This window comes from Leucoraja erinacea, chromosome 19, assembly GCF_028641065.1.
Source record: "Leucoraja erinacea ecotype New England chromosome 19, Leri_hhj_1, whole genome shotgun sequence".
NCBI lineage: Eukaryota > Metazoa > Chordata > Chondrichthyes > Rajiformes > Rajidae > Leucoraja > Leucoraja erinaceus.
The window spans coordinates 5,734,046-5,760,110 of record NC_073395.1 but is presented as its reverse complement, the minus strand read 5'-3'; the positions used below and the strand labels follow the sequence as shown (position 1 = coordinate 5,760,110).

Genomic DNA, 26,065 nt, shown 5'->3' with positions numbered 1-26,065 from the left:
AAAGAATTTAGCTACTTGTGGAAGGAGGACTGTTGGACAAAATACAGGTTATAATCAAATGCAGATATACCCTTGCACAGAAAACCTTTACCCATGGAGTAGTTTCCAGTGAATGTGATAAAATTCCTAAGGAAAGAGGAAATGGAGAGTGGAGCAATTTAGAGTGAAGAATAACTTTGCCAAGTAATTAATCTATAGCCGGTGAAACTCAGCGGGTGCAGCAGCATCTATGGAGCGAAGGAAATAGGCAACGTTTCGGGCCGAAACCCTTCTCCATAGATGCTGCTGCACCCGCTGAGTTTCTCCAGAGTTTCTCTTTTTGTGTACCTTCGATTCTCCAGCATCTGCAGTTCCTTCTTAAACATTAATCTATAGCCGCCTGGTTCTTTCCAGATTTTTCCTATTATTGGTCATTAGACAATAGACAATAGGTGCAGGAGTAGGCCATTCGAGCCATGGCTAATCATCCCCAATCAGTACCTCGTTCCTGTGTTTGGGTGGGAAATGGAACAAAAGCATCATTCCCATCTTCCCTTTTAAAACTTATATTCTTATGCTTAGGTTACAAGTTACATCCGAGAACAATCCAAAAATAATTTTCAGGTGATTGTGATCTCGCTAAAAGAAGAATTTTATTCAAAAGCTGATGCACTAATTGGAGTATATCCAGAGGTACTGTTTCAATGGAAATTTATATTGCAATTATTTTTTGATATGCTGTACGTGTGTTTCACCTGTGTTTAACTAAATGTATTGATTTGCCAACAAGGATAGACTGATCAGATCTAATAGTCCACAGGTACTCATGGATAACCAAGTTTGAAGTATCAGAACAGAAAAAATAAACAATGTACAAGTTCTTTGCCCAGCTTATCCCTTTTTACCATTGCAACAAATCCAAGATCTACCCTTATTCTATAAGGAGGCAGTAGATCATACCGAGCAATACCAGGAATTAGGTGCCACCCATGGTGAAACTTGAATGCTACACAGAACTAATAGACGGAGCTAAATGTCCAGTTATCACATCGGATCCTATTTATTTTTTTTTATCCTGCCATATCTCATCAACTGAATAATTAACGAGATAAGCAACTCTAAGAACAACCCAACCCCCATCCTCAATAATAAGAGCCCAGAATCATATTCAACCAAAAGAAACCAGTAGATGATCCATTCTTTCCCAGATTCACACATCACAGAAACTAGCAATACCCAAAAGAAAGACACATAAATTAAAGGTCCTCTTCTAATTTACAAATACATGCAGTGCTTTCTAAGATTGCAGTTCAGAAAAATCACGTAGAACTAATTTCTCTGTTCATTGTCTGTAATTTTCCACTATTATTCCCAAAAGGAATATCATTTTATAAAACAAATGCAGTGGCGCAGCATTGGAGTTACTGCCTTGCAGCTCCGCAGACCCGGGTTCGATCCAGATTACGGGTGCTGTCTGTACGGAGTTTGTACGTTCTTCCAGTGACCACGTGGGTTTTCACCGAGATCTTCGGTTTCCTCCCACACTCCAAAGACATACAAGTTTGTAGGTAAATTGGCTTGGTAAATGTAAAAATTGTCCCTAGTGTGTGTAGGATAGTGGTAATATGTGGGGAATCGTTGGGCGGCGCAGACTTGGTGGGCTGAAGGGCCTGTTTATATTCTGTAAAGTTCAAGCATGTATCTTTAAACTAAACTAAAATCCGTGGACTCTAGGAAAAATGCTTGAACTTTACAGAATATAATAATATAAATCACAAATATAAATTCTATGAATCACAGATATCTAATTTTACTTTTACTCAGTATCAAGAAGCCTTGCTTTGGCATCCAAATTAACAATGTAGCAAAGGGACAATTTGCCTGGAGGCTTTGGTTGAATTCAGTATTTGACTGGCCAGAAACATTGTTCAAAATTGGTTCAGCCACGTTTGGGGGTATAGTGTGCGATTCTGATCACCACATTGTCAGGAGGATGTGGAGGTTTAGGATTAGATTAGATTAGATTAGATTCGTTTATTGTCATTCAGACCTTTCGGTCTGAACAAAATTTTGTTTCCCTGCAGTCATACATATAATTTAAAAAAATGACAAAAACACATAGTCAACACAAATTTAACATCCACCACAGTGAGTTCACCAAACACCTCCTCACTGTGGTGGAAGGCAAAATCTTAAAGTCTGGCTCTTCCCTCTTTGTTCTCCCTCTGCGCCGGAAAGGGTGCATAAGAGGTTCACCAGTATTTCACCTGGGTTAATGTATTAGCCATAAGGAGAGGTTACATGGATGGTTTTCCCTGGCATGTAGGAAGATGAAAGGTTACCCGATAGAAGTATCTGAAATTGTGAGAGCCACAGACAGTGGATGGTCCGAATGTTCTTCCCTAGTCTGGAAATGTCAAATACAATAGGGCATAGATTTAAATTGAGCGAGAGAAGGTTTAAAGGAGATTTGCAGGACATGTTTTTGTTTTACAAAGAATGCCAAACTCCTGAATGTGTTAGATGCATACATTCAGGCTGCATTTAGAGTGATGCCTGAACCGATAAAGAATAGGGAGAAATTAACTCTGTAGAAGCAAATGGGATTAGTTTAAATTGACATCATGGTCAGCACAGACAAGGTGAGCTGAAGGCTGGTACCTGTATCATACTGATCTGTATAATTCTGTTCTCCAAACTCCCAACAATTAAAATTGGTTGGATGTAAATCCCACTTCATTTGGATGCATACAAAATGATATATTTCCATTCCTTTGGATAAAAGCCTCATTATTTACAATACTTCTGATCTTTCTGGGGAAAATTCCAGCTATTCACTTGAGTTGCACCCAGTCGCCAAGTCCCATTCACATCATCAGTGCTGTCAATTGAAAGGTATAACAATTTCAGTATTCAGAGGTTTAAATAGTACTAGACTAAGTATGACCCATGGGTCCCATTTTCACACGGGAGGGCTGGTCCCCCAACACAATATTCCACCTCCACCAATTCCAATCTTGGTGGCCAGTGGTGGGGGGGGGGGGGGGGGGGGAGCACTAGTATGGGTGCCTTCCACCATAGTGATGAGTGCTATGGGGGATGCTTGTGTTAAATTTTTTTATTGTGTATTGTGTTCTTTTTTATTGTACCGCTGCTGGCAAATTCATTTCACTTGCACACAATAACACATAATTGATTGATTGTGGGCCGAAGGGACTGGTTTCCAAAAGGCTAGTATGGACATTGTGGGCCAAATGGATTATTGGGCTGGCAGCTCAGTCACTCATGGCTGGTGGGTTGGCAGCTCAGTCACGCAAGGCTGGTGGGCTGGCGGTTCACTCACGGCTATTCCTTGAAATTCCATTTCAATAGAAACATATAAAATAGTTGCAGGAGGAGGCCATTTGGCCCTTCGAGCCAGCACCGCCATTCATTGCAATCATGGCTGATCGTCCCCAATCAATAACCCGTGCCTGCCTTCTCCCCATATCCCTCGATTCCACTAGCCCCATGAGCTCTATCTAACTCTCTCTTAAATCCTACATTCAAGCAGATTAATTAAAGCAGAATGCAGGCCACCACATTCAATTTCACAGCATTTCAGGTAGAGTGCAGGCCACCACATTGAATTTCACAGCATTTCAGGCAGAGTGCAGGCCACCACATTCAATTTCATAGCATTTCACACAGAGTGCAAGTCACCAAATTGCCAAACAACTCATTGCATTCATTAAGGGCTAACAAATCATTTATTGCAAGTGAAATACAGACTCACAGTTCAGTTGATTCACAGCTTAGAATAACAGTTGTGGCCTCTCCCTCAAGATCTTCCAGAGTGACTGATTCACGTCCAGGCATCCGGGGTTTTATAGCCCTAACCCCCCCCCCCCCCCCCCCCCCCCCCCCCCGGAAGGGGCGTTACCTTCACCGTGGTAATTGACAGGCGAGAGGACCAATCAGCTAATCACCATTTTTTTTAAAAACACTCATAACTTTGTTATGGAGAACTTGTGAGTAAGATGGCCAAAAATCAGCGATATAGGGCAGCGTTTTTTTCTAAAATCAATATACAATGCAGCCGGGAAATGATCAAGATGAGACTTTTAGTTATATAAATATCCTCAATCGCAGTCTACTCTAGTTGTATATTAGATAAATTAGTTTTAAACACAAAAAATGTTAACATTTAGTTTCTGTTGCAGCAAGGCGAATGTATGTCCAGTCAACTTCTGACCTTTGACCTTACCCTTTACCCTGAAAATACCAAAATGGAAGAGAGGCAACAGCTTGAGGAAGACTAAAATAACATCTACATTGGTTTAATGCATTGAGGGAAACAGTTGTCATCTTTAAACATGGTAGTTAACTATTGTTTGCAAGACTGAGCAAGAAATAGTTGCACTCACATTCATGATTTTGAAAGTTTTAGTTGCTCTAAAATTTAAAGAGAGAAGCAATAATAAGTGTTTAATTAATATAAGATTGAATTGACCAGTTACTACTTGGCTATTAATTGTTCAGTTCCTCCATCCCTAAATGTTAAAAAAAAAAACTTATTAGATATACCACAATATTGTGCTTCGTGCAGAGAACATAATAATCACATTTATCCTTAAATAGAGCTGCCATAAAAATGAAAAGTATTAATAATGATTTCACTAAAGGATGTAAAGATAGATTATAAAATCTGCATTGTTGTTAATATTGTATTTCAGCAGTAGGAAAAAAAATATTTGTAGAGAACTATTTTAATTTAATAATGTTACATTCTTACTAGTTTTGCAGTTCATGTTTGCTCCCAATGAAAGATTGCCATTTATTCCCCTTGCATGAACCTGTTTTTATTACCATAATGCCAGCTACAAGTTATTATAAACTTGTACTGCAGGGATCAGATTAAATATGGCCCATGTATAATCCAATTGTTACTTTTATTTAAACATTGGGTACTTTTTGGCTAACATCACCAACACAAAATAGATCGCTGAAATTATCCTAACAATGGTACAATAGCAGACCCAAAATTATGGATCCATGCATCAAATACTAATATCTGCAATGCTTTGCATTTTGCAGAAGCAGTTGAACTGTAAACATTGTCTCCATTTTCAATTACATTTAAAGCCTTTAATTTTGTTTCTTAATGCATATTACTTTTCTACTCGTGTATTATCTAAACATATGTACATTTCATTTGATCTTAAATTCAAGTTCAATATTTAATGTCTGGATGATAAACTTTTACTTTGATTTTTGTGCAGAAGTTAAAATAATTTAAAGTAATCTTAAAAGTGGAGGCGTCAATTTGCTTAACACTAAATACCAGTAAGGAATAATGGCCCGTATAATCAATCCAGGAAAAAAATCAAACTAATGGGAGAAAGCAAATGTCAGAAAATAGAGGGAGAGCCCTTTAAAAGTGAACAGAAGGATCAGTGCCTGTACATTAAGCGGCTGATAGACAAAGGGGAAAAGAGATATTCGGTGACATTATTCCCATGACATGTAGGCAGGAAAGGCAGAAAAGAATACCACAGAAAAAAGACAAGCGAGGCAGCAGAAACAAGCAAAACATGATTAGTTGTGCAAGAAACAAATTACAGATTGTGGAATGATGCATAAAGATATACAGGATCTAAAAGATAATGGTCAGAAATGTTAAGTTTTAAATGAGTGATTAAGCAATGCTTTTACATTTTATTGAAATGTTGAGAAATGTCATTTTTCTTGTATTCGACACATTTTCTCAAAATAAAAATTGAGTTCTCTGTTTATTCATACGATTTGTACTACAGAAAATTGAAAGGTCAATGTTAACACCATGTATTAATCAAAGCCAGTGCCTTGATGTTGTACACGGGATCTGGGGGTTCATCAGTCTATGAAAGTAAGCATGTAGATACAGCAGGTAGTGATAAAGCGGCAGTGAAGAACAAGAGGAATCGATTGGCAAAGAGGCCTTCTGCAGTAACAAGAGGTGAGATCGAAGTATTGTGTGCAGTTTTGGTCCCCTAATTTGAGGTCCATTCTGCATTTGCAGCGTAGGTTTACAGTTAATTCCCTATGTGAGACCACACCTGCTGAGAGAAAAAAAAAAAATGAAATGATGAAATGAAATGATTCAATTTATTGTCATTGTCAGTGTACAGTACAGAGACAACGAAATGCATTTTTAGCATCTCCCTTGAAAGGGAGACACAGGGCGTCGCGTTGTGCCCGCGCTGCCGCCGTAATTGAGGGGGTGAAGTGCTTGCCCAAGTAGGTTTGCACAAGGTTATTTGAACCGGGGATGGTGGGACTGAACTCTTAGCCCATTGTGCTATCTGAGAGAATGGAGCAGCTGGACTTGTACACTCTGGAGTTTAGAAGGATGAGAGGATATCTCATTGAAACATAGAAGATTGTTAAGGGCTTGGACACGCTAGAGGCAGGAAACATGTTCCCGATATTGGGGGAGTCTAGAACCAGGGGCCACAGTTTAAGAATAAGGAGTATGCCATTTAGAAAGGAGACGAGGAAATACTTTTTCTCACAGAGTGGTGAGTCTGTGGAATTCTCTACCTCAGAACGTGGTGGAGGCAGGTTTTCTGGATGCTTTCAAGAGAGAGCTAGATAGGGCTCTTAAAAATAGCGGAGTCAGGGGATACGGGGAGAAGGCAGGAACAGGGTACTGATTGGGGACGATCAGCCATGATCATATTGAATGGAGGTGCTAGCTCGAAGGGCCGAATGGCCTACTCCTGCACCCATTGTCTGGTGGCTTTTATGCGAGTTCAACTATGTTGAGCAGGCGCAACAAACCAATTACCTATTCTTGCTCGCAATTCAGTTGATTTTCCAGGTTTCATCTCACGATAGTTCATATCAGAGTACAGATAGAGGTTATCAACATTCAGTGAACCTAGTTCCACACTTATCAAGAGAAACAAATGATTTGGTTAAAATACTGGAGCAAAGGAAAATAAGGCAAATTATTCTTCTTAAAAATTCTCATCCAAAATCTAAAAAGAATTCACTTACCTATTTCTAACTGTTCAACTTTTTGTGGTGAGTCTGCATATTACCAAACTAAAAGACATTATCTGATGAGGTATTGCGGTCAAAACGTTTATTGAAAAAGCACGTTTTTAATACATAATTTCCTAACATTACAAATATAAACAAATGTTTATGTTTGTAATTTTTCAGAACATTTTTTCAAGTCATTTTTCAGAACATAATTAAAAAACAAAATCAGACAATAGTGCAACACATAGTGAAATGCATGTATTCCCCTTCATAGATTATTCCAGTTAAATCTGTATAGAAACGATCATTCATGTAATGTACTTTATCAATTTCTAAGAGGGTCTAATAGTATTATTATTTTAAAGTCCAGTCACTTGCTAATTTTTAGGCATTACCAAATGACCAAAGTTAGTAAGCATGCAGTGTTCAAGAAGGAACTGCAGATGCTGGAAAATCGAAGGTACACAAAAATGCTGGAGAAACTCAGCGGGTGCAGCAGCATCTACGGAGTGAAAGAAATAAGTGACGTTTCAGGCCAAAACCCTTCTTCAGACTGTACCAGCATGCAGGCTGGTATACAGAAAAAAACTTGTAAAGTGGGCATTTTACTTCTGATTTAATTGAATAATTAAACATTTGCAATTATTTAAGTGTATGGTATAAGGACAGTTTGATGTACCTGCCATAAAGGCAGGCATAGCTTGGGCCCACGCGAGTGCCCATGGTTAATCCTTTAATTTGGCGTAAGTAGAGGAGTCGAAGTAGAAGTTGAAGGTGAGTTCAGGTTCCACTAGGTGGAGGAGTTGGTAGCACGAAATTGGTTTGGTCAAAATCAAGATACTTTCAAAAAGTTCAGAAATTTGTCAAGATGAAACGTGATCAAAATATGTAAGCTAATTGACCTGCAAGCTGCCTCAATGTATAAAAGCAATACATTTCTACATAACCTGCAATGTTCTGGATCTTTACAGTACCGTGGAAGAACCATATGTCATAAGATATTACGAGAGAATAATTTACAGGCCTACGGGGAAAGAACATGAATAATTACACAATCGCTCTATTGGGTCCTGGCGCAAACTTAACAGCCCCCTTCTGTGGTACTATGATTCTATGTTAACCTGACCAGTTGATCCCCAAACCATATGTGCCGATCGAGGACAATCTTGACCTTTACAATAATCTTTAACCAACTATTATGGTCAAGGTAAAAAGTGTGTCAGATAAAAATCAAACAGTAGACCAACAGATTAAAATAATCTTAAACATAAACTATCAAGTAGAGCATAAAGTAGAATAGTACAACACAGGAATGGGTCCTTCGGCCCACAATGTTTGAACTGAACATGGCCAAGTTAAACTAATCTCATCTGTTTGTACGTGATCCATGTTCCTCTATTCCCTGGACCTATCTAAAAGAAAAGCATAGAACAAAATAGCAAAGAAATATGGATTCTGAAGCATTAGAAAGCAACAATAAGCCTCAATAACCTGATAAATTGACTGTTACGGCAGTCTAATGGTATATTATGCAATAGTGATATCACCGCAACTAATTTACACAGATATGTTTCAAATGCATTCAAGGAAATTAGTTACCACCTGCACAATATCTTTTTGCCTACTTTATTCACAGATTTATAATAAAGGTGCCAAACCTAAGAGTAACAGCAGAAAATTCTGTGTAAAGCATGTATTGTACATTTTCTCCCATTGTTGACCAAAGGGATCTCTACATTTAGTCTAATTTTAACAGCATAATTAGCTGTGGGATTAAAAGCTTTTAACTCAGTAGGGGAAACCTTCCAGTGAGCTGCTAATGACAACAAACGGCATGTTAACTCTTTCTAGCATACTCCCACACACAATCTCTCAAAGGGAGTATGGTCACGACTTTTGACAAACTGAAAACATGGTCTTTCAACCATAGATGACCAATCTGCCTGAAAAGCTTTGACAACAGGCAAGCATGTCTTCAGGCTGGCTGGCCACAATTAGATTCTGATATTCATTTGGTAAGATGTCCATTTGTAAGTAATGCTACACCGCCCCAACACTACCAGGTTCCCTAAAAACATCAGGAAAATAACTCCAATTAATTTTCATGTTGTCTCTGTACTGTACACTGACACTTATATGAAAAATTGAATCTGAATCTGAAAGGTCAGTTCTACAATTGCTTAAGCAATATCGCCCGCTATAAACTTATTTGGTTAGCCTCAGTCCACGTCACTGATATGGCAGCAGAAAACCTGTGGACCCTGCCATGATCACACCACTTCCAGGCCAGCATGAGAAAAGCTGCAAATAAAAGTTATTGTTTAAAAGAACAAAAAATATTTCATAAATCAACAAGCCTCTGTGGCAATCCAAGGAAAGTTGACAAAAGGCGCATAAAACACAGGGGAAATAAAAGTAAACATTGATTAACTAACAGTCCAGATGCATTGACTACAGATTGGTGTCATTGGAGTAATTCACCAGTGGATAGGACTGGAAGATTCTGTTGTTCTATGAAGAACCCATACTTAGAATTATAGTTTATGTTTAAGAAACTGCTGCTTTGAAGCTGTACAAATCAATTTAAAGTTTCATATCAAAATTGAAAAATGATGACATTTGTGATTCATTAAATGATAATTCAGTAGCACTTGAATGATAGCACCCACCATAACGTACAGCCCATACTCACATATCAATGTATTTTACTTCCAAAATACCTAAAAATTCAGGGTTTGAAATCATCAATGGATACAAATTTTGCAAGCCATTGATGTGACCATTTAGTTCACTTTGCACTATCAGAATACAAGCTTTGGAAATATCAGAATACAAGCTTTTTATTTACTAAGTTAAGTTTAGCAGGTATGAATTTCATTAATCTTGTTGACCACATAATGACACAAAGGAACTATCAAAGCTGCTTTCAGATTCCTTTATGAAATTGGAGTTGGAGAAAGTACCCATGAAATAAAGGTTCTTTGAAAAATGCATCAAAAGATAACTGCTTAGAAATAATATCAAATTGCAGTGGTTTAACATATGTTTATTGGAATTTACTGTTTGCAATAATAAAGCACTTGAAAAGAGATCCAGATTATTTAAATTATGTTGCAAATAAACAGACTGGGGTGTGAATAACAACAAATAGTGTGCATGCTCATTTTGATTATCATTTAAGCAAAACCCTACTGCCCATATGAGCCTCATATTAGCAAATCAAGATTTCAATTTAAGACCTGACCTTACTGGACTGTTGACAGAGACTACGCTATCCATCTCTTTCCAGCATGATTTCCACTCAGTTCCTGATCACATGCAAACACCACTTCATATCACCCTCACTTTTGATGTCAGTGCCCCCTGGTTTTCTGACCACCATCCTCAAATCCACATAGCTCCCTGACCGCTTGCTCCAATCACCCATTTATACCCTCCAGTCCAATCATTACCCTCTCCCCCAACTTTTCACGTAACTCATCTTCAACACCCAATCAACCCCACGTCAAGAACATTTTAGGTTATAGATAAGAGCGGAAACAGGCCCTTTGGCCCACCGAGTTTGTGCCCGACCAGTGATCCCTGCACACTTACACTATCACACACTCGGGTCAATTTACAATTATACCAAGCCAATTAACCTACAAACCCATATGTCTTTGGAGTGTGGGAGGATACCAAATGTTCTGGAAAAAACCCATACTGATCACAGGGAGCATGTACAAACTCTGTACAGACAGCACCTGTAGTCGTAACTTTTTACAAATTGCATTTGCAATTGAACATACTATCCTATTTGTCATAACAGCTGGTCACCCTTTCCTTCATCCAAAAGGTTTCAACAACAAGATTCTATCCTCACATCAGCTTCTCACAATTCGTCCCCAAAACTATGATTATTTCCCACTTGTTATCCAAGATGCCTTCCATGATTCTGCATTATCTTCACAACCAATATTTATTGAACCTTATATTGTTCTCTCAAGAAAAGATACATCCACTTAAAAGGCCAAGCAAATATCCTTTCATATTGACATTAATTAGGATATTCTCCATTTTCAAAGGCAATTCATGTTAAACAGCAACATCAGCTTCTTTCAGCACATTTCTTAGACAAAGAACATTACAACACATGCTCCGAGGCATAAAAATATCATCCTCACAAGTATTCCCTTATTTTCTCTCTTCTATTCTGTCCATTCCTGTCATTCTGAATCCAACTTTGTCAGTATTTGTCAAAACATTGGGTTCCTTAAATATAACTTATCGATAAATATCTTACCGAATAAAAAAATGCACCTTCACGACTTACCTGGCTAGTCACAACCTGCACTTCATCCCTTATTTGAGAGAAATATGATTACATTTTAAACTTTGTACTCCAAATCTAACTACTTTCATCTGCAAACTATGAATGCTAAGGTGTAAATTAAATGTCTTTCATAAACACAGTTGCTTTTGTCAGCATCTATGTTACAGAAATTAGGGTGGAATTTGTAACAAGGTGACTGCTTTAAATGGTACGTACTGAAGTTGTAAAATGCATTTTGAAAATGCAGTTATTCCTACCTGCCCCTCTTCCCTCCTCTATCCCCATTGAAAGACACCCAGCAGTCATTTGTCTTCATTAAAATAGTGTACAATATTTAAAAAACCAAGGAGCACCAAACCAGAGCTGGTAATTTTCATGCACAATTTGCAAAGCCATTGCCCATATTATCAGCTTCCCATTTACAAGCAGGACAGGATGTTAAAATATCTTCATTATATCCATTTCTATTTTGTAATATGAAATACGCAATCCAAATAGGTCAGGTGGTCTTCCGCCTTGTTTGCAAACACAGACTCTGTAGGTAAATTCTGATATTTCAATTATTTCAGCTCAAGTTAAACAGGAGTTATAACAACAAACAAATTATCCAACATTTACACATTTTCAATAGCCATTTAATAAAAACATAAAAGTAAAAAAACGTAACCAATAGCTAGATGTTTTCCATGTGGTAAGATAGTTACAATATCCAGACTTCGTGCCCAGAGGCATCACAATAAATAGTTACGTTCACAAAGGCAAAAATTCCAGTGATTTGTATTTAATGATAGTAACAACTGCTCAACAGTGACAAAGTACTGTTCTCATTCTGCAGAAAAAGTTACCCTCCAAATAAAGGTTCACAGACACTTTGTGATGCATTCAACATCATGGAATAAGATTTGGCACTTCGGTGAAGGTGCTTTATAGCAATTTATGATCCTCCAAAATCTGTATCTGCAATGAGATTTAATTTTGTAAAAATTATTCCTGCCATTTAGAATGACTATAAACTATTTTCTTCCTTACAAATAATTATAATTTTCCCATCTTATTGTTCTTGTTCAGTCTTACATTTGCTTCCCCCGTTTTGACATTAATCCCTTATTGGTTCTCTTCATTGTCTCGGATGATGATAAGGAGCTTAAAACAAAAAGGCTCAAGATTATTTCCTTGGCAAATTGTTTTATACTCTACGCCAAATTGCCTCCTTTTTTTGTGATTTACTTTTCTGATGGTTCCTGTCATGTAGTGATTGCCCAGATTATTGTAATGAATTCTGGGGAGCTGGAGTATAAAGCATATTGAATAATGTTATGAAATGGAATTTACACAGAATCATGGTAAAGCAAAAGCAATTAAGTAATTTCAAGCAACAAATGGCTGACAGCACAAAAACATTAAACTATCTCACACCCAGCCTGAGGAGTAAACAACTGAATTGCTGCAAAACCAGTCAACCAAACTTCCAAAGATCACCCTCCTCCAGCTTGTCTCTTCACATTTAGTTCACTGCCATCTAAAACCTTCCTATCCGTAAATTTGTCCAAATGTCTTTTAAAAGTTGTAAGCGTATATGCTTGCTTCCTCAGGCAGCTCGTTTGAGATACGGAAAAAGTTTGCCCTGAGAGATCCCTCTTGAATCTCTTTCCTATCACCTTAAGCCCCTAGTTTTAGAATTTCTCTACCCTGGTGAAAAAGTCAGCGAGTGTTCACAAAATCTTTTGCACATTTGTTGAAAATGTACCATTTCCTTTCCGGATCCTTTTTTCAGTTACATCACCATTTTCGTCTTGTTTCCGCTTTACACAGTCTGAACATGCTGTTCCTGCAACATCAAGGCAAAAATGGTTCGGAATTTTACTATCGAAAAAGCGATACAAATTAATTATAAATCATGAATTTAAAAAAAAGAATTCCTGATGTAAAGTCATTGCCCCGAGACATGACATCATATTTTCTCTCCACAAATGTTATGTATCCTGAATATTATCCCCAGCAACATTTACAGCATCTGCAACATTTTATTTTTGGAATCAATGAGGATAAAACGCAAAATTTCCAGAAGGCAAGTTGCACCACTTCCTTCACGTCAGTCATGACTTTATACAGACATAAATTATATAGTATTATATAGGCCCATTGGGCCACGATTTAAGCGCAAAACATGATGCCAGCAAACTAATCATTTCCGCCTGCAAGTGATCTGTGTCCCTCCATTCCCTGCTTATTCAAGCATCTACCTAAAAGGCTTAAACACCACCACCATCCCTAGTGCCACATTCAGGCTCCCTTCACTCATGTAAAAAAAATGTCCTGCACATCTTCTTTAATTCCCAGCAATGACGACGCACCCCAATTTTGAATTCCTAAATTTTGAAATGAGACTAGCGGGACAGGATCGGGGGTTTGGTTTAGTCAGTAGGAAGGAAGATGTGAAACTCTGGACCGGGGAGCATCCATGTTCACCTGTCCCACAATGCACTGTGCTGTTCAGGTCTGAGGGACAGGGACCTCCTGGCTCAGGGAGATCACATAACGGAGAGAGAGGGAGAGAGAGAGCCCGGGAAGGAGCAGCCAGTCTTCCGCCCAGTAGCTACTCGCCAACCACCACCTCCACCGTTGCGCCTATGCCGAAGTACACCGTGGATGGCTGGAAGGCGGGCGGGATGGCATAAACGCTGAGGTGGCAGCCGGTTCCGCTGTCCGGTCCTGGCGGCCGCTCACAACCACCCAGGTCGGCTGCGTGCCCCGCGAATGGCTGCAGTTCCCAGGTCGGCTTGCTTGCCCCAGGTCTGGCTGCAGTTCCCAGGTCAGCCGCGTGCCCCAGGTCTGGCTGTGACACCCAGGTCGGCTGCGTGCCCCGCGAATGACTGCAGTTCCCAGGTCGGCTCGCTCGCCCTGGGACTGGGTGCAGTTGCGCTTGCCCCAGGTCTGGCTCAGCTCGGCTGCGCTTGCCCCAGGTCTGGCTGCAGTTCCCAGGTCAGCTGCGTGCCACAGGACTGGCTATAGCGCCCAGGTTGGCTCGCTTGCCCCAGGTCTGGCTGTTGCGCCCTGGTCAGCGCGCTTGCCCCAGGTCTGGCTGCAGTTCCCAGGTCGCCTGCTACCTAACAAGCTAACCTTCGGCCTTCAAGACGCAGGTACATTTTTCGGGTCTTATTTTAGGGTAAAAAATAGCGTCTTCATTGCTGGGAAATACGGTAATTGTATCAGGCCTCAGCCTCGACACTACAGAGAAAACAATCCAAGTTTGTCCAACTTCTCCTTATAGCTAATATCCTCGAATCCAGGCAGTATTCTGGTAAATCTCTTCAGCACCCACTTTGGCCACACCAAAATTTTATGAAGTGCTGCAACATGACTTCCTGACTCTCACACTTGACCCCCTATGGATCATGAAGGCAAGCATACCATACACTTTTTTTTACCACTCTAACTGCTTGTGTTGCTGCGTTCAGGGAGCGATGTTGCACCCCAAGATCCCTCTGTACATCAATGCTGTTAAGTGTCCTGCCATTAACTGAATACTTGCATTTCACATTTGAACTCTCAAAGTGCAACAATGGTTGTCAAACCCAAGGAAAAAAGTTCAATTATGTGTTTCATATATTTGGTATGTTTCTTTAACTTGACTGGCTTTTATAATTTAACTTTATTTGAATAATATTCAAATGTCTTGGACGGTCAGAGATATTTGGCAATAAAGAGCTGTCATCTTTTCTAGGCCTCCATATCCAAATCCATAGACGTAGACTATATATCCAAGTCATAGACAATGCAAATCCAGGTTGCCAACTGCCCCAGGGCAAGTATCATCCTGCATTTGATTTTGTCACAAATATGAGGTCTTTCTTTAAATCAGTCAACACAAGCTTTGCTCTGCTAAACTTCAATGTTCCTTCTAAACTACATTTGTGTTCTCGATGGAACAAAGCTTTTGACATTTCCACCATATTGTAATTGTACATTTCCACACTCATCAAGTTCACTCTTCACCAGAATCGTAATTCTGAGAACAATGAATTGAATGGAATTGAATCCATACGTCACATTAATTCTACCATTCAACCACTTAAAACAAAAATCATAGAAGAATAATCCTTTGAGCATTACTTAAACATTTATCCTTTAAAAAAAAAAATCATGACAATCCAATGGCTAGACCTTTGGTTTTTAATTTTTTAAATAGCACACAATGGTCAAAATAAATGTAAAATAAAATGTCCCCATTATGTTGATATTAAAATAAAAAACTCTCCCTTGGAGATCAAAATTTGATAAAGAACTTCCACCTTCATTGCATGAATATTCATTTAAATGAAAATTTTATTCAACTTGCATTTTCCAGGACATATAAATTCATCCACCACATTCCTCATTGCCCTGTGTGAAATGACCAGTGCCGTCAGAGTTCCACGATAACATTTCAATCTCATTTCATTTTAAATTTAGGACATGCTGTTACCTCAAAACATTAACACTACATTTGTTCTTTATTATAACACAATTTTATTCCGAGGTATAGGGTGGTTGGATTGCTATTTCATATTTCCTTACCGATAGATAGATTTGTACTATCTGCAGCGGAACTATCTGAAAAAAAGTGATAATTAGTAATTAGATTAAAAGTTTTTGTTGAAACCTTATGAAGCACCCAGTACAACATTTAAGTACACCAGAGATTTTAAAAATATATTTTCAAGTTTTTTACTTACTAGAAGAGTATCTCCGCCAATTTTCTTAAGATATTCAGCTACCACATGCTACAATTCCAATGCAGAATTGTGGATGGAGTCCTCAGCCATGTCTCTTGCGTTCCCCCCACAGTTCTATTCTTGCCTCCCTCCATCTCCTCATACAGTAGTGATAGAATTTCTGCCACTTTAATGTGATCCAACCATCAATCATATCTTCCCTTCCTTGTCCATCTGCTCAATGCAAGGAGCATTCGTAATAAGGTGGATGAGTTGAATGTGCAGATAGCTATTAATGACTATGATATAGTTGGGATCACGGAGACATGGCTCCAGGGTGATCAAGGCTGGAAGCTGAACATCCAGGGATATTCAATATTCAGGAGGGATAGACAGAAAGGGAAAGGAGGTGGGGTAGCGTTGCTGGTTAGAGAGCAGATTAACGCAATAGAAAGGAAGGACATTAGCTTGGAGGATGTGGAATCGATATGTGTAGAGCTGCGAAACACTAAGGGGCAGAAAACGCTAGTGGGAATTGTGTACAGGCCACCTAACAGTAGTAGTGGAGTTGGGGATGGCATCAAACAGGAAATTAGAAATGGGTGCAACAAAGGTAAAACAGTTATAATGGGTGACTTCAATCTACATATAGATTGGGTAAATCAAATTGGCAAGGGTGTTGAGGAAGAGGATTTCTTGGTATGTATGTGGGATAGTTTTCAAAACCAACATGTAGAGGAACCAACGAAAGAGCAGGCTATTCTAGATTGGGTATTGAGTAATGAGGAAGGGTTAGTTAGCAGTCTTGTTGTGCGTGGCCCCTCTGGGCAAGAGTGACCATAATATGGTTGAGTTCTTCATTAGGATGGAGAGTGACATTGTTAATTCAGAAACAAGGGTCCTGAACTTAAAGAAAGGTAACTTTGAGGGTATGAGACGTGAATTGGCCAAGATAGACTGGCAATTGATTCTTAATGGGTTGACGGTGGCTATGCAATGGAAGGCATTTAAAGACTGCATGGATGAACTACAACAATTGTTCATCCCAGTTTGGCAAAAAAATAAATCAGGGAAGGTTGTGCATCCGTGGATAACAAGGGAAATCAGGGATAGTATCAAAACAAAAGATGAAGCGTACAAATTAGCATAAAAACTGACTGCAAAAGCTTTTATAGATATGTGAAGAGAAAAAGATTAGTTAAAACAAATGTAGGTCCCTTGCAGTCAGAAACAGGTGAATTGATCATGGGGAACAAAGACATGGCAGACCAATTGAATAACTACTTTGGTTCTGTCTTCACTAAGGAAGACATAAATAATCTGCCGGAAATAGCTGGAGACCGGGGGGTTAAATGAGATGGAGGAACTGAGTGAAATCCAGGTTAGCCGGGAAGTGGTGTTAGGTAACTTGAATGGATTAAAGGCCGATAAATCCCCAGGGCCAGATAGGCTGCATCCCAGAGTACTTAAGGAAGTAGCCCCAGAAATAGTGGATGCATTAGTGATAAATTTTCAAAACTCTTTAGATTCTGGAGTAGTTCCTGAGGATTGGAGGGTAGGTAATGTAACCCCACTTTTTAAAAAGGGGGGGGGGGGGGGAGAGAAAACGGGGAATTACAGACCAGTTAGTCTAACGTCGGTAGTGGGGAAACTGCTAGAATCAGTTATTAAAGATGGGATAGCATCACATTTGGAAAGTGGTGAAATCATTGGACAAAGTCAGAATGGATTTATGAAATGTAAATCATGTCTGACGAATCTTATAGAATTTTTCGAGGATGTAACTAGTAGAGTGGATAAGGGAGAACCAGTGGATGTGTTATATCTGGACTTTCAGAAGGCTTTCGACAAGGTCCCACATAAGAGATTAGTATACAAACTTAAAGCACACGGTATTGGGGGTTCAGTATTGATGTGGATAGAGAACTGGCTGGCAGACAGGAAGCAAAGAGTAGGAGTAAACGGGTCCTTTTCACAATGGCAGGCAGTGACTAGTGGGGTACTGCAAGGCTCAGTGCTGGGACCCCAGCTATTTACGATATATATTAATGATTTGGACGAGGGAATTGAATGCAACATCTCCAAGTTTGCGGATGACACGAAGCTGGGGGGCAGTGTTAGCTGTGTGGAGGATGCTAGGAGGCTGCAAGGTGACTTGGATAGGCTGGGTGAGTGGGCAAATGCATGGCAGATGCAGTATAATGTGGATAAATGTGAGGTTATCCACTTTGGTGGCAAAAACAAGAAAGTAGACTATTATCTGAATGGTGGCCGATTAGGAAAAGGGGAGATGTAACGAGACTTGGGTGTCATGGTACACCAGTCATTAAAAGTAGGCATGCAGGTGCAGCAGGCAGTGAAGAAGGCGAATGGTATGTTAGCATTCATAGCAAAAGGATTTGAGTATAGGAGCAGGGAGGTTCTACTGCAGTTGTACAGGGTCTTGGTGAGACCACACCTGGAGCATTGCGTACAGTTTTGGTCTCCTAATCTGAGGAAATACATTCTTGCCATAGGGAGTACAGAGAAGGTTCACCAGACTGATTCCTGGGATGTCAGGACTTTCATATGAAGAAAGACTGGATAGACTCGGTTTGTACTCACTAGAATTTAGAAGATTGAGGGAGGGGATCTTATAGAAACTTACAAAATTCGTAAGGGGTTGGACAGGCTAGATGCAGGAAGATTGTTCCCGATGTTGGGGATCCAGAACAAGGGGTCACAGTTTAAGGATAAGGGGGAAATCTTTTAGGACCGAGATGAGGAAAACATTTTTTCACACAGAAAGTGGTGAAGCTGTGGAATTCTCTGCCACAGAAGGTAGTTGAGGCCAGTTCATTGGCTATATTTAAGAGGGAGTTAGATGTGGCCCTTGTGGCTAAAGGGATCAGGGGGTATGGAGAGAAGGTAGGTACAGGATACCGAGTTGGATGATCAGCCATGATCATATTGAATGGCGGTGCAGGCTCGAAGGGCCGAATGGCCTACTCCTGCACCTATTTTCTATGTTTCTATCTCTGCAGAGACCAGTCTCTCTGTGACTCCCTGGTTCATTCATCCCTTCCTCTCTCCTCAGGACCTTTCCCAATGACAGGAGATGAAACACGTCCCAGCACCCCCTCCCTTATTGCCATTCAAGGACCTAAACAGCCTTCCAGGTGAAATAGAGGTTTATACATGCCTCCAACCTTATCACTTGCATTCAGTGCTCTCTCTGCACCCTCCTCTCTGCATTGATGAGACCAAGCCAAGACTGAGCTACAGTTTCACCAAACACTTCCACTCTGTCTGCCAGGGCCTGCTGGAACTAGCAGTTGTTAGCTCCTTCAATACTCTTTGCATTCCAACCCGTCTGTTCTCGATCTCCTCCACTGCCAGTGAGGCCACATCCAAATAGGAAAAATAGTAGTTCATATTCTTCTTGGATTGCCGACAACCCAATGGCACAAGAATAGAATTCTGCAATTTCAGCCAAACCGCTCAACTATTCTCTTTATTTCTGATCTATCCAGGATCTCATACACATACTTTTCTTTCCACTCCACACCCGTCACCCAGTTCATTTCCCTTCCTCCACCTATTCCTTCTGCTCATCAGTTTCCCTATGCTCTCGGGTCCACGGTTGACACCACCCACCCCATGCATCCCTTTCCCATCTACCCCACACAATTCCCGCTGGTTCTACACTTTACTCCTCAACTTAAATTCCTATCAGATACCACCACATGCAGCTCTGTCTTCTCCACTCATCTCTTCCAGTTACTATGACCGTCTCCAGCATTTATTCACCCACTCGACTCACCAGCCAAAAATGCCTATTTTCCTGGATCCACCCATCAATTTTTCTTGCCCTACCCCTTCCCCTCACTTCTTTCTACTGGTTGTCTCCTCTCTATTCTCGTCTTGAGTAAGGAAAGATTGGTCTAACTAATTTTAGTGCATTTTGTATATGGCACACAAATGCAGATAGTGAATGGAATGAAACATATAAAGTAGGTGCAGGAGTAGGCCATTCGGCCCTTTGAGCCAGCACCGCCACGCAATATGATCATGTCTGTCATCCAGAATCAGTATCCCATTCCTGCTTTCTCCCCATATCCCTTGATTCCGTCAGCCCAAGAGCCACATCCAACTCTCTCTTGAATACATATTCAAGAATGCATAGGCTGGTTGATGGGGTGCTAATCAAGTTGATTGTCCTGCCGAATTAGGCCGGTATGTGTTTGGAGAGGAACCTGGAGGTGATGCTCCCATGTTCTTAAGTTTATGTAATAGGAGCAGAATTAGGCCATTCAGTCCCTCAAGCCATTCAATCATGGCTGATCTGTCTCTCCCTCCTAATGGCCTCCTCCTGCACCTATTTTCTATGTTTCTATCTGCAGTCTCCTGTCCAAGAGCGGAACTCGCTATCAAACCATGGAGTGGGGGGGGGGGGGGGGGGGGGGAGGAACCCAAATATTTTGGCGGCCGCGCGCGCATGCGCACACTCACACACGCGCGCGAGGCTTTGGAGGCTCAATCCAGCGCTAAATGCAGCTCAACTCTGCCTGTCTCACCAGGTTAACCAACAGCCCTGTCTGGACTGATGGGATACCAGCGCTGCTTCTCCGCGCTGGCCATATTTCCCGCAAGCCCAGGCAGGTTAACCTGGCGGGACAGGCAGAGTTGAGCTGGGTTTAGTGCTGTTTCTCTTCTCTGGCCACCTGCGGGGGGCACTCGGGACAGCTCCGGAGACCCGACCGGGCTCCCGGCTGCGGATGAGGCGCAGGTCTGTGCCACTTCCAATCCTCGCGCCCTCGATCATCAGTCCCACCCCACTGCCTCGCGGAAAGCGGAGATTTTAAAATCCAGATCATAAAAACTTGGGGGGGGATGGCCCCCACCTCTCAAAACATGGGGGGGGGGGCGTGTCCCCCCCCCCAGGTTTTCCCTGTCCTGTCTAATGTGTCACATAGCACAGAAACAAGCCGTCAGTTCAGTTAGAGCATGCTGACTATCAACCACTTGTTAACTCTGATCCTACATTCATCCAATTTTTATTCTCCCCATATTCAACAGTTAGAATCTTGGTGCAATTTACAGTGGTCAATTAATCAGCGCATCTTTGGGATGCGAGAGAAAATCAAAGCATCTGGGGGAAGCCCATGTGGTCACAAGGAGGGTGTGCAAGCTCCACACACAGAGCACTCAAGGTCGCTACTGAGCTTAGGTCTTCGGCGCTGTGCGGCACTAAATGCCATTCTGCTGCCCAATCTTGAATCAGTATTTGCAACATTACATTTCTTTTGGTCAATGCTGATACTCATAACATTACAAAACAAGAACATTAGACACACACATTTCATCAGTAAATTGGTGAAAGACCAAAAGCAAAAAAAATCACTTTTGAAGATAGACTAAAAATGACATTTATATTTAGGAGAGAAATGTACTCATAACTACTTTAAATACACCAACAGCTTTTTGTTTGAAATAACAAAAACAAAGGAAATATGTAACAAAAAGTTCTTGAAAACACAAATTCAGTGGGGATTTCCAAAAGATTGTATAAATTTGATAGGACTGTCAAAGAAAGAGTCCAAGAGTTCGCATAATGTAATCATTTTTATACGCAACTATATATTTTTTAAGATCTAGGTAGCATGGCATGGCCAGCTTTAACTGCCCAACGTTAATTACCCTTGAGAAAATGGCATTGACCTGCCTTCTCAATTTGTTTGCCTTTTCAGTGAAGGTGATGGGGAGTTGCAGGATTTAGACCTAGAGCCAACTCGGACAATCTACTTCCAGTCACCTTCAGTAGACGGAAAGGAAACCACAGCAAAAATATTTACCATCACCTCAACAGCTGCAGCAGGTGAGAGGAGAAACTCCCCTGGTTGGTGCTACTGTTTTCTGTTGTCCTCAATAATGGTTTCCCTCCTTCTCTAGTACAAAGGCGTCAACAGACAGACCACAATGGTTGTGATTGTAACATTGGGAAGTTAATCAAAAGCAATGCAACACAAGGAAAATCATTCAAGTCAAATTAAATTCTGCAATATTTTTTTCAATTTTAATAGCACTATCATCACAAGGAAGTCAGCTTAATACTATCTTCCCTGAGCAACTAGGGATCAGCAATAAATGGTGACATAGATGTCAGCAATACCCACATCATGAGGACAAATCAAGATCGTAAAACAATAATTGTTCCAGTCTACTAAATCCCAGGAGATCTACAGTGTAACTGTAGCCCACTCCAGAGCGCTAAAACCCCTTTTTCACGGGGCGACTTGACACAAGAGGTAACCAGAGTTTAACATCGTGGGAACCTCGTGCGATAAAAGTACTGCATTCGTGGACCACCGTGGCGCTAACGGCAGGTAATCGTGTAACTTGGGTACTCGGGAGAAAATTCAAGCAAGCTTGAATTTCTCCAAGAGTGACTTGTACACTTGTGGTTGAGCATTGCAACATTTTATGAACGTAGTGGCCAGTGCGATATCCGTAGTAACTCTTGCGGTTACCGTGGGAACTCCTGCGAACAGTAAACCCGGAAGCTGGACAGAGGGGACAGAAGGCGAGTAAAAAAGGTGTTCTCAATGTCGCCAATGGAACATGTGTCGATCGAGGACGTCCCACCTCATTGTCATTGTTGGAGAATCTTTTTAACAGGAACATGCAGAGATGGCTCCCAGAAAAGCTAAAAGAAAGAGGGTAAAGCGTGTCAGAAAGGTTTTTTGTCGTGCAGGAGAATGAGGAGGCGACGCAGCAAGAGAGACAGGTGGAGAGGCAACAGGAGATGCCAGAGATAACACTGCCTGTGGGCTCCTTGGAGCAGGGAGAGGGTGAGCAAGGTGGATTTCAGATTGCCTCCCCAGTAGCCGTTGTAGGAATAGCCTCTACAGATGCTTATGTAAAGGGAAGATGGCAGAAGGTAAGGCCATATAACTTCTCCAGGGAACAAGAGGGGGAACTTGTAGAATGGTACCAATTTAACGAGATTCTCTACGATAAATCCAGAGAGGATTATAGAAACAGGGAGAGAAAACGGAACCTGCTGGAGCCGAAGGCTGTGGAGTATCCCGGGTGCTCATGTGAGTATATATAACGATATATCAGTTCATCAACAGGAGAACCATTTAATGTTATCCAAGATTTAAAAACATACAATGCTATAGATGTAAAAGTGCTGTTTTTGCAGTTAACTTAAACTTCTCTTATAAGTCTGTCTGTGCCCTGCAGCTGCAAAGTAAAAAAGTCGCAGACAGCTTTTACACCCTCTGTGTTTGAGGTTGGAATCATGTCTCTAAGAGCCATAAAATAAATTATGACATCATTTGTGCCACGTGATGATTTAATTGCACTTGACAGTTTACAATGCTCATTCAAGATTTAACGGGAACGCTCGGGAGACGAACAAGTCACTCGCACAAATAACAGAAATGCCAAGTACCGTGGGAACTCTTTGTCTACCCCCCCGTTATATAGTATGATATCGTGCTAGACCACGACCACTTCACTCTGGTCACATCTTGCGTCAAGTCGCCCCGTGAAAAAGCCCCATAAGAATCAGATACCTACCACCACCTGATGTGTCTTGCACACCATCTTGCTGCAGATCAGCTTTAAAATAGAGAGGAATAAAAATTGAAAAGGGAAAAGGTTTAGATAAAACCCTCAAGCTTCTAGTTTTCACACTCTAAAGAGCATAACTGTGAGATCTGACCCCAAATGCATCAATTAAAACAAAAAATGCAGAATAGCAAGTAATGAAGTCAGAATTAAGACTTGTACAACATCATAAATCTGTACTTCTGTCGAAATAATATCTAAGGCAACACAGCACATCCTCTAAGAGCAAAACCTTTCAAAATTTGATAATCATTTATTTAAAGTATTTTGTAAGATGTACACCTCTGTATGCCCACTTCTGGCATTGAACATAACAGATATTTTTAGTTTGATCATGTCAATGAGATTGATTTGTTGCCAGTTATCCAGGCAATTAGGGTAGGGTAACCCTTATCTAGCCAATTGCTAGTTTATGGATAAATGACTGATTCATCTGGTTTACCCCAATTAAAAGCTAACTATTAATGGTATATATGTATCTCAATGTGTGAACATGTATAACATTGAAGGTTAAAATCTTTTAATTTATTTGAATAATGTAAAGTGAATCCATTGCTCAATGTATAGATAACATCAAATTGTGAATGAGAGAAATGCACTTTAAGATGCAAAGCTTTTGCTTCTATTTTATTGCTTACCAACAAGACAGGGATTGATTAGTCAACATGGTTTCCATGCTGGGAAATTCTGTCTCACAAATCTGATCGAGAAGGAAAATTGATGAAGGCAGGAACGTAGACATGTTTTACGTGGACTTTGAGTTCTGCAAGGTAGACTGATTCAGAAGTTTAGGGCACATAAGATCTTGGGTTTGTAGGCAAACTAGAGCCAAAATTGGCTGATAGACAGTAGAGGATAGTAACTGAGGGGTGATTTTCCTGACAGTCTATAACCAGTGGTGTACCAAAGGAATCTTAGAATAAAGGGGAGGTCATTTAAGACTAAGGTGAGAAAAAACATTTTCACCCAGAGAGTTGTGAATTTATGGAATTCCCTGCCACAGAGGGCAGTGGAGGCCAAGTCACTGGATGGATTTAAGAGAGAGTTAGATAGAGCTCTAGGGGCTAGTGGAGTCAAGGGATATGGGGAGAAGGCAGGCACGGGTTATTGATAGGGGACTAATAGCTATTAAGAGCTATTAAGAGATCTTGGGTTTTTTTTAATTATAAATCAGTTTGAGAAAAAAGTAGAAATCATACTTTAAATTTAGTAATGCTAAATCTTGTTAAGACCTAACAAGACAAAGTACAAAACACCCTGGTCCTGCTGTAAAACTACCGATGGACTGTTTTGGAAGTAGATAGCCAAAGTATGGGATGAGAAGTGTCACTGAATTTGTATTCTCACAACTTCTTATTATTGCATCATTAGCAAATATATAAACTAAATGATAGGAGTTCCTCTATATTTTGTCTTGCTATCACTTCTATATCCGCAGACAGATATGTAAACAATTTTATAAATTTTAAAAAAAATGCAGCATCAATCAATATTTTCAGTAACTTCATTAAAGCATTGTGCACCATTAAAATAATTATCGTTCAACAATAGTTTTGGTGATTTACCTGGGCTTCTCCGTCTGCAAATTTGGGCAACCAAATCTCGGAAATATTGAGGCATATATTCAAAGCAGTCGCCATAAGACACTATTTTAATGCCATGCAACAGCATTTCTGCTTGCAATTTGTAGAAATGATCATGGCTATCCTTTCGGACCAACATGAAGTGTTCCAAATCTACTTTGTCCTGAACAGAATACAGAAACAGTGCCTGGAAGATCTGATCCCGCAGAGTTTCTCCACAGCCCAAAAATACAAAGGACTTGATACGATACAGTTCTTGAAATTCTTCCTGCCAGGGAAAAATAATCCAAAAAGGTTAATCATTTTCTCAGGGATTCCTTAATAGGATGGATCACCTATAGCGTGCAAAGCATATATGACTGTAAAAAACATAATACACTGGATGGCAATAAGATTCTTGATACCTCAGATCTGATTAAATTAATGATACATTGTTGTAAAGTTCAATAAAGGGTAGCATTAATACTGATGGATCAAATTTTGAAAGACGGCTTGCGGATGAGTTGTCGAGCTAATGCATGATTGGGCGAGAACCAGGTGGGAAAAAGTCAGTGGATAAATGAATGAAATAAAGAGAAATTTACCCGACTGATCTTTGAATGTGCCGACAATGCACCTATTATTTTATGAATACAATATTGGCTATTTTATTAATATAGAATGGAGACATCTTTATCAATGACCTAAAATACTATCAAACAATGCAGCTATTTAAATAGAACTAATTTTGGAATTATTCACTGTTCACAGATATGCAAAATGTTTAAGTAACAGTGATATTGTCCTTGTATCAACAGGTCAGGTTGCTGTGACTCCCAAACGATTTAATCACAAACAGGAATACTATCTGAAGCTAAAATTGCAATTCATGC

The 26,065-nt window shown here is 40.2% G+C and overlaps 2 protein-coding genes across 7 annotated transcripts in view; one reads left to right on the top strand and one right to left on the bottom strand.

Moving 5' to 3' along the window:
• LOC129706142 (structural maintenance of chromosomes protein 1B-like) overlaps nucleotides 1-5,888 on the top strand; it is a 179,686-nt gene extending 173,798 nt beyond the window's left edge. For both annotated transcript variants that reach the window (XM_055650158.1, XM_055650157.1), the window contains 2 exons: nucleotides 562-672; nucleotides 4,182-5,888. In XM_055650158.1, the coding sequence (XP_055506133.1) occupies nucleotides 562-672; nucleotides 4,182-4,280 (210 nt within the window). In that variant the 3' untranslated portion in view covers nucleotides 4,281-5,888. The remainder of the gene's footprint in view (nucleotides 1-561; nucleotides 673-4,181) is intronic.
• A 4,129-nt stretch (nucleotides 5,889-10,017) lies between these two features.
• Nucleotides 10,018-26,065, bottom strand: part of LOC129706141 (protein FAM118A-like) — a 36,022-nt gene continuing 19,974 nt past the window's right edge. For 4 of the 5 annotated variants that reach the window (XM_055650152.1, XM_055650155.1, XM_055650156.1 and 1 more), the window contains 5 exons: nucleotides 25,176-25,461; nucleotides 23,560-23,601; nucleotides 15,857-15,892; nucleotides 13,047-13,127; nucleotides 10,018-12,256 (listed from right to left, as the gene is read on the bottom strand). In XM_055650152.1, coding sequence (XP_055506127.1) covers nucleotides 12,234-12,256; nucleotides 13,047-13,127; nucleotides 15,857-15,892; nucleotides 23,560-23,601; nucleotides 25,176-25,461 — 468 coding nt within the window. In that variant the 3' untranslated portion in view covers nucleotides 10,018-12,233. The remainder of the gene's footprint in view (nucleotides 12,257-13,046; nucleotides 13,128-15,856; nucleotides 15,893-23,559; nucleotides 23,602-25,175; nucleotides 25,462-26,065) is intronic. The other variant, XM_055650153.1, reaches the window with a different exon arrangement.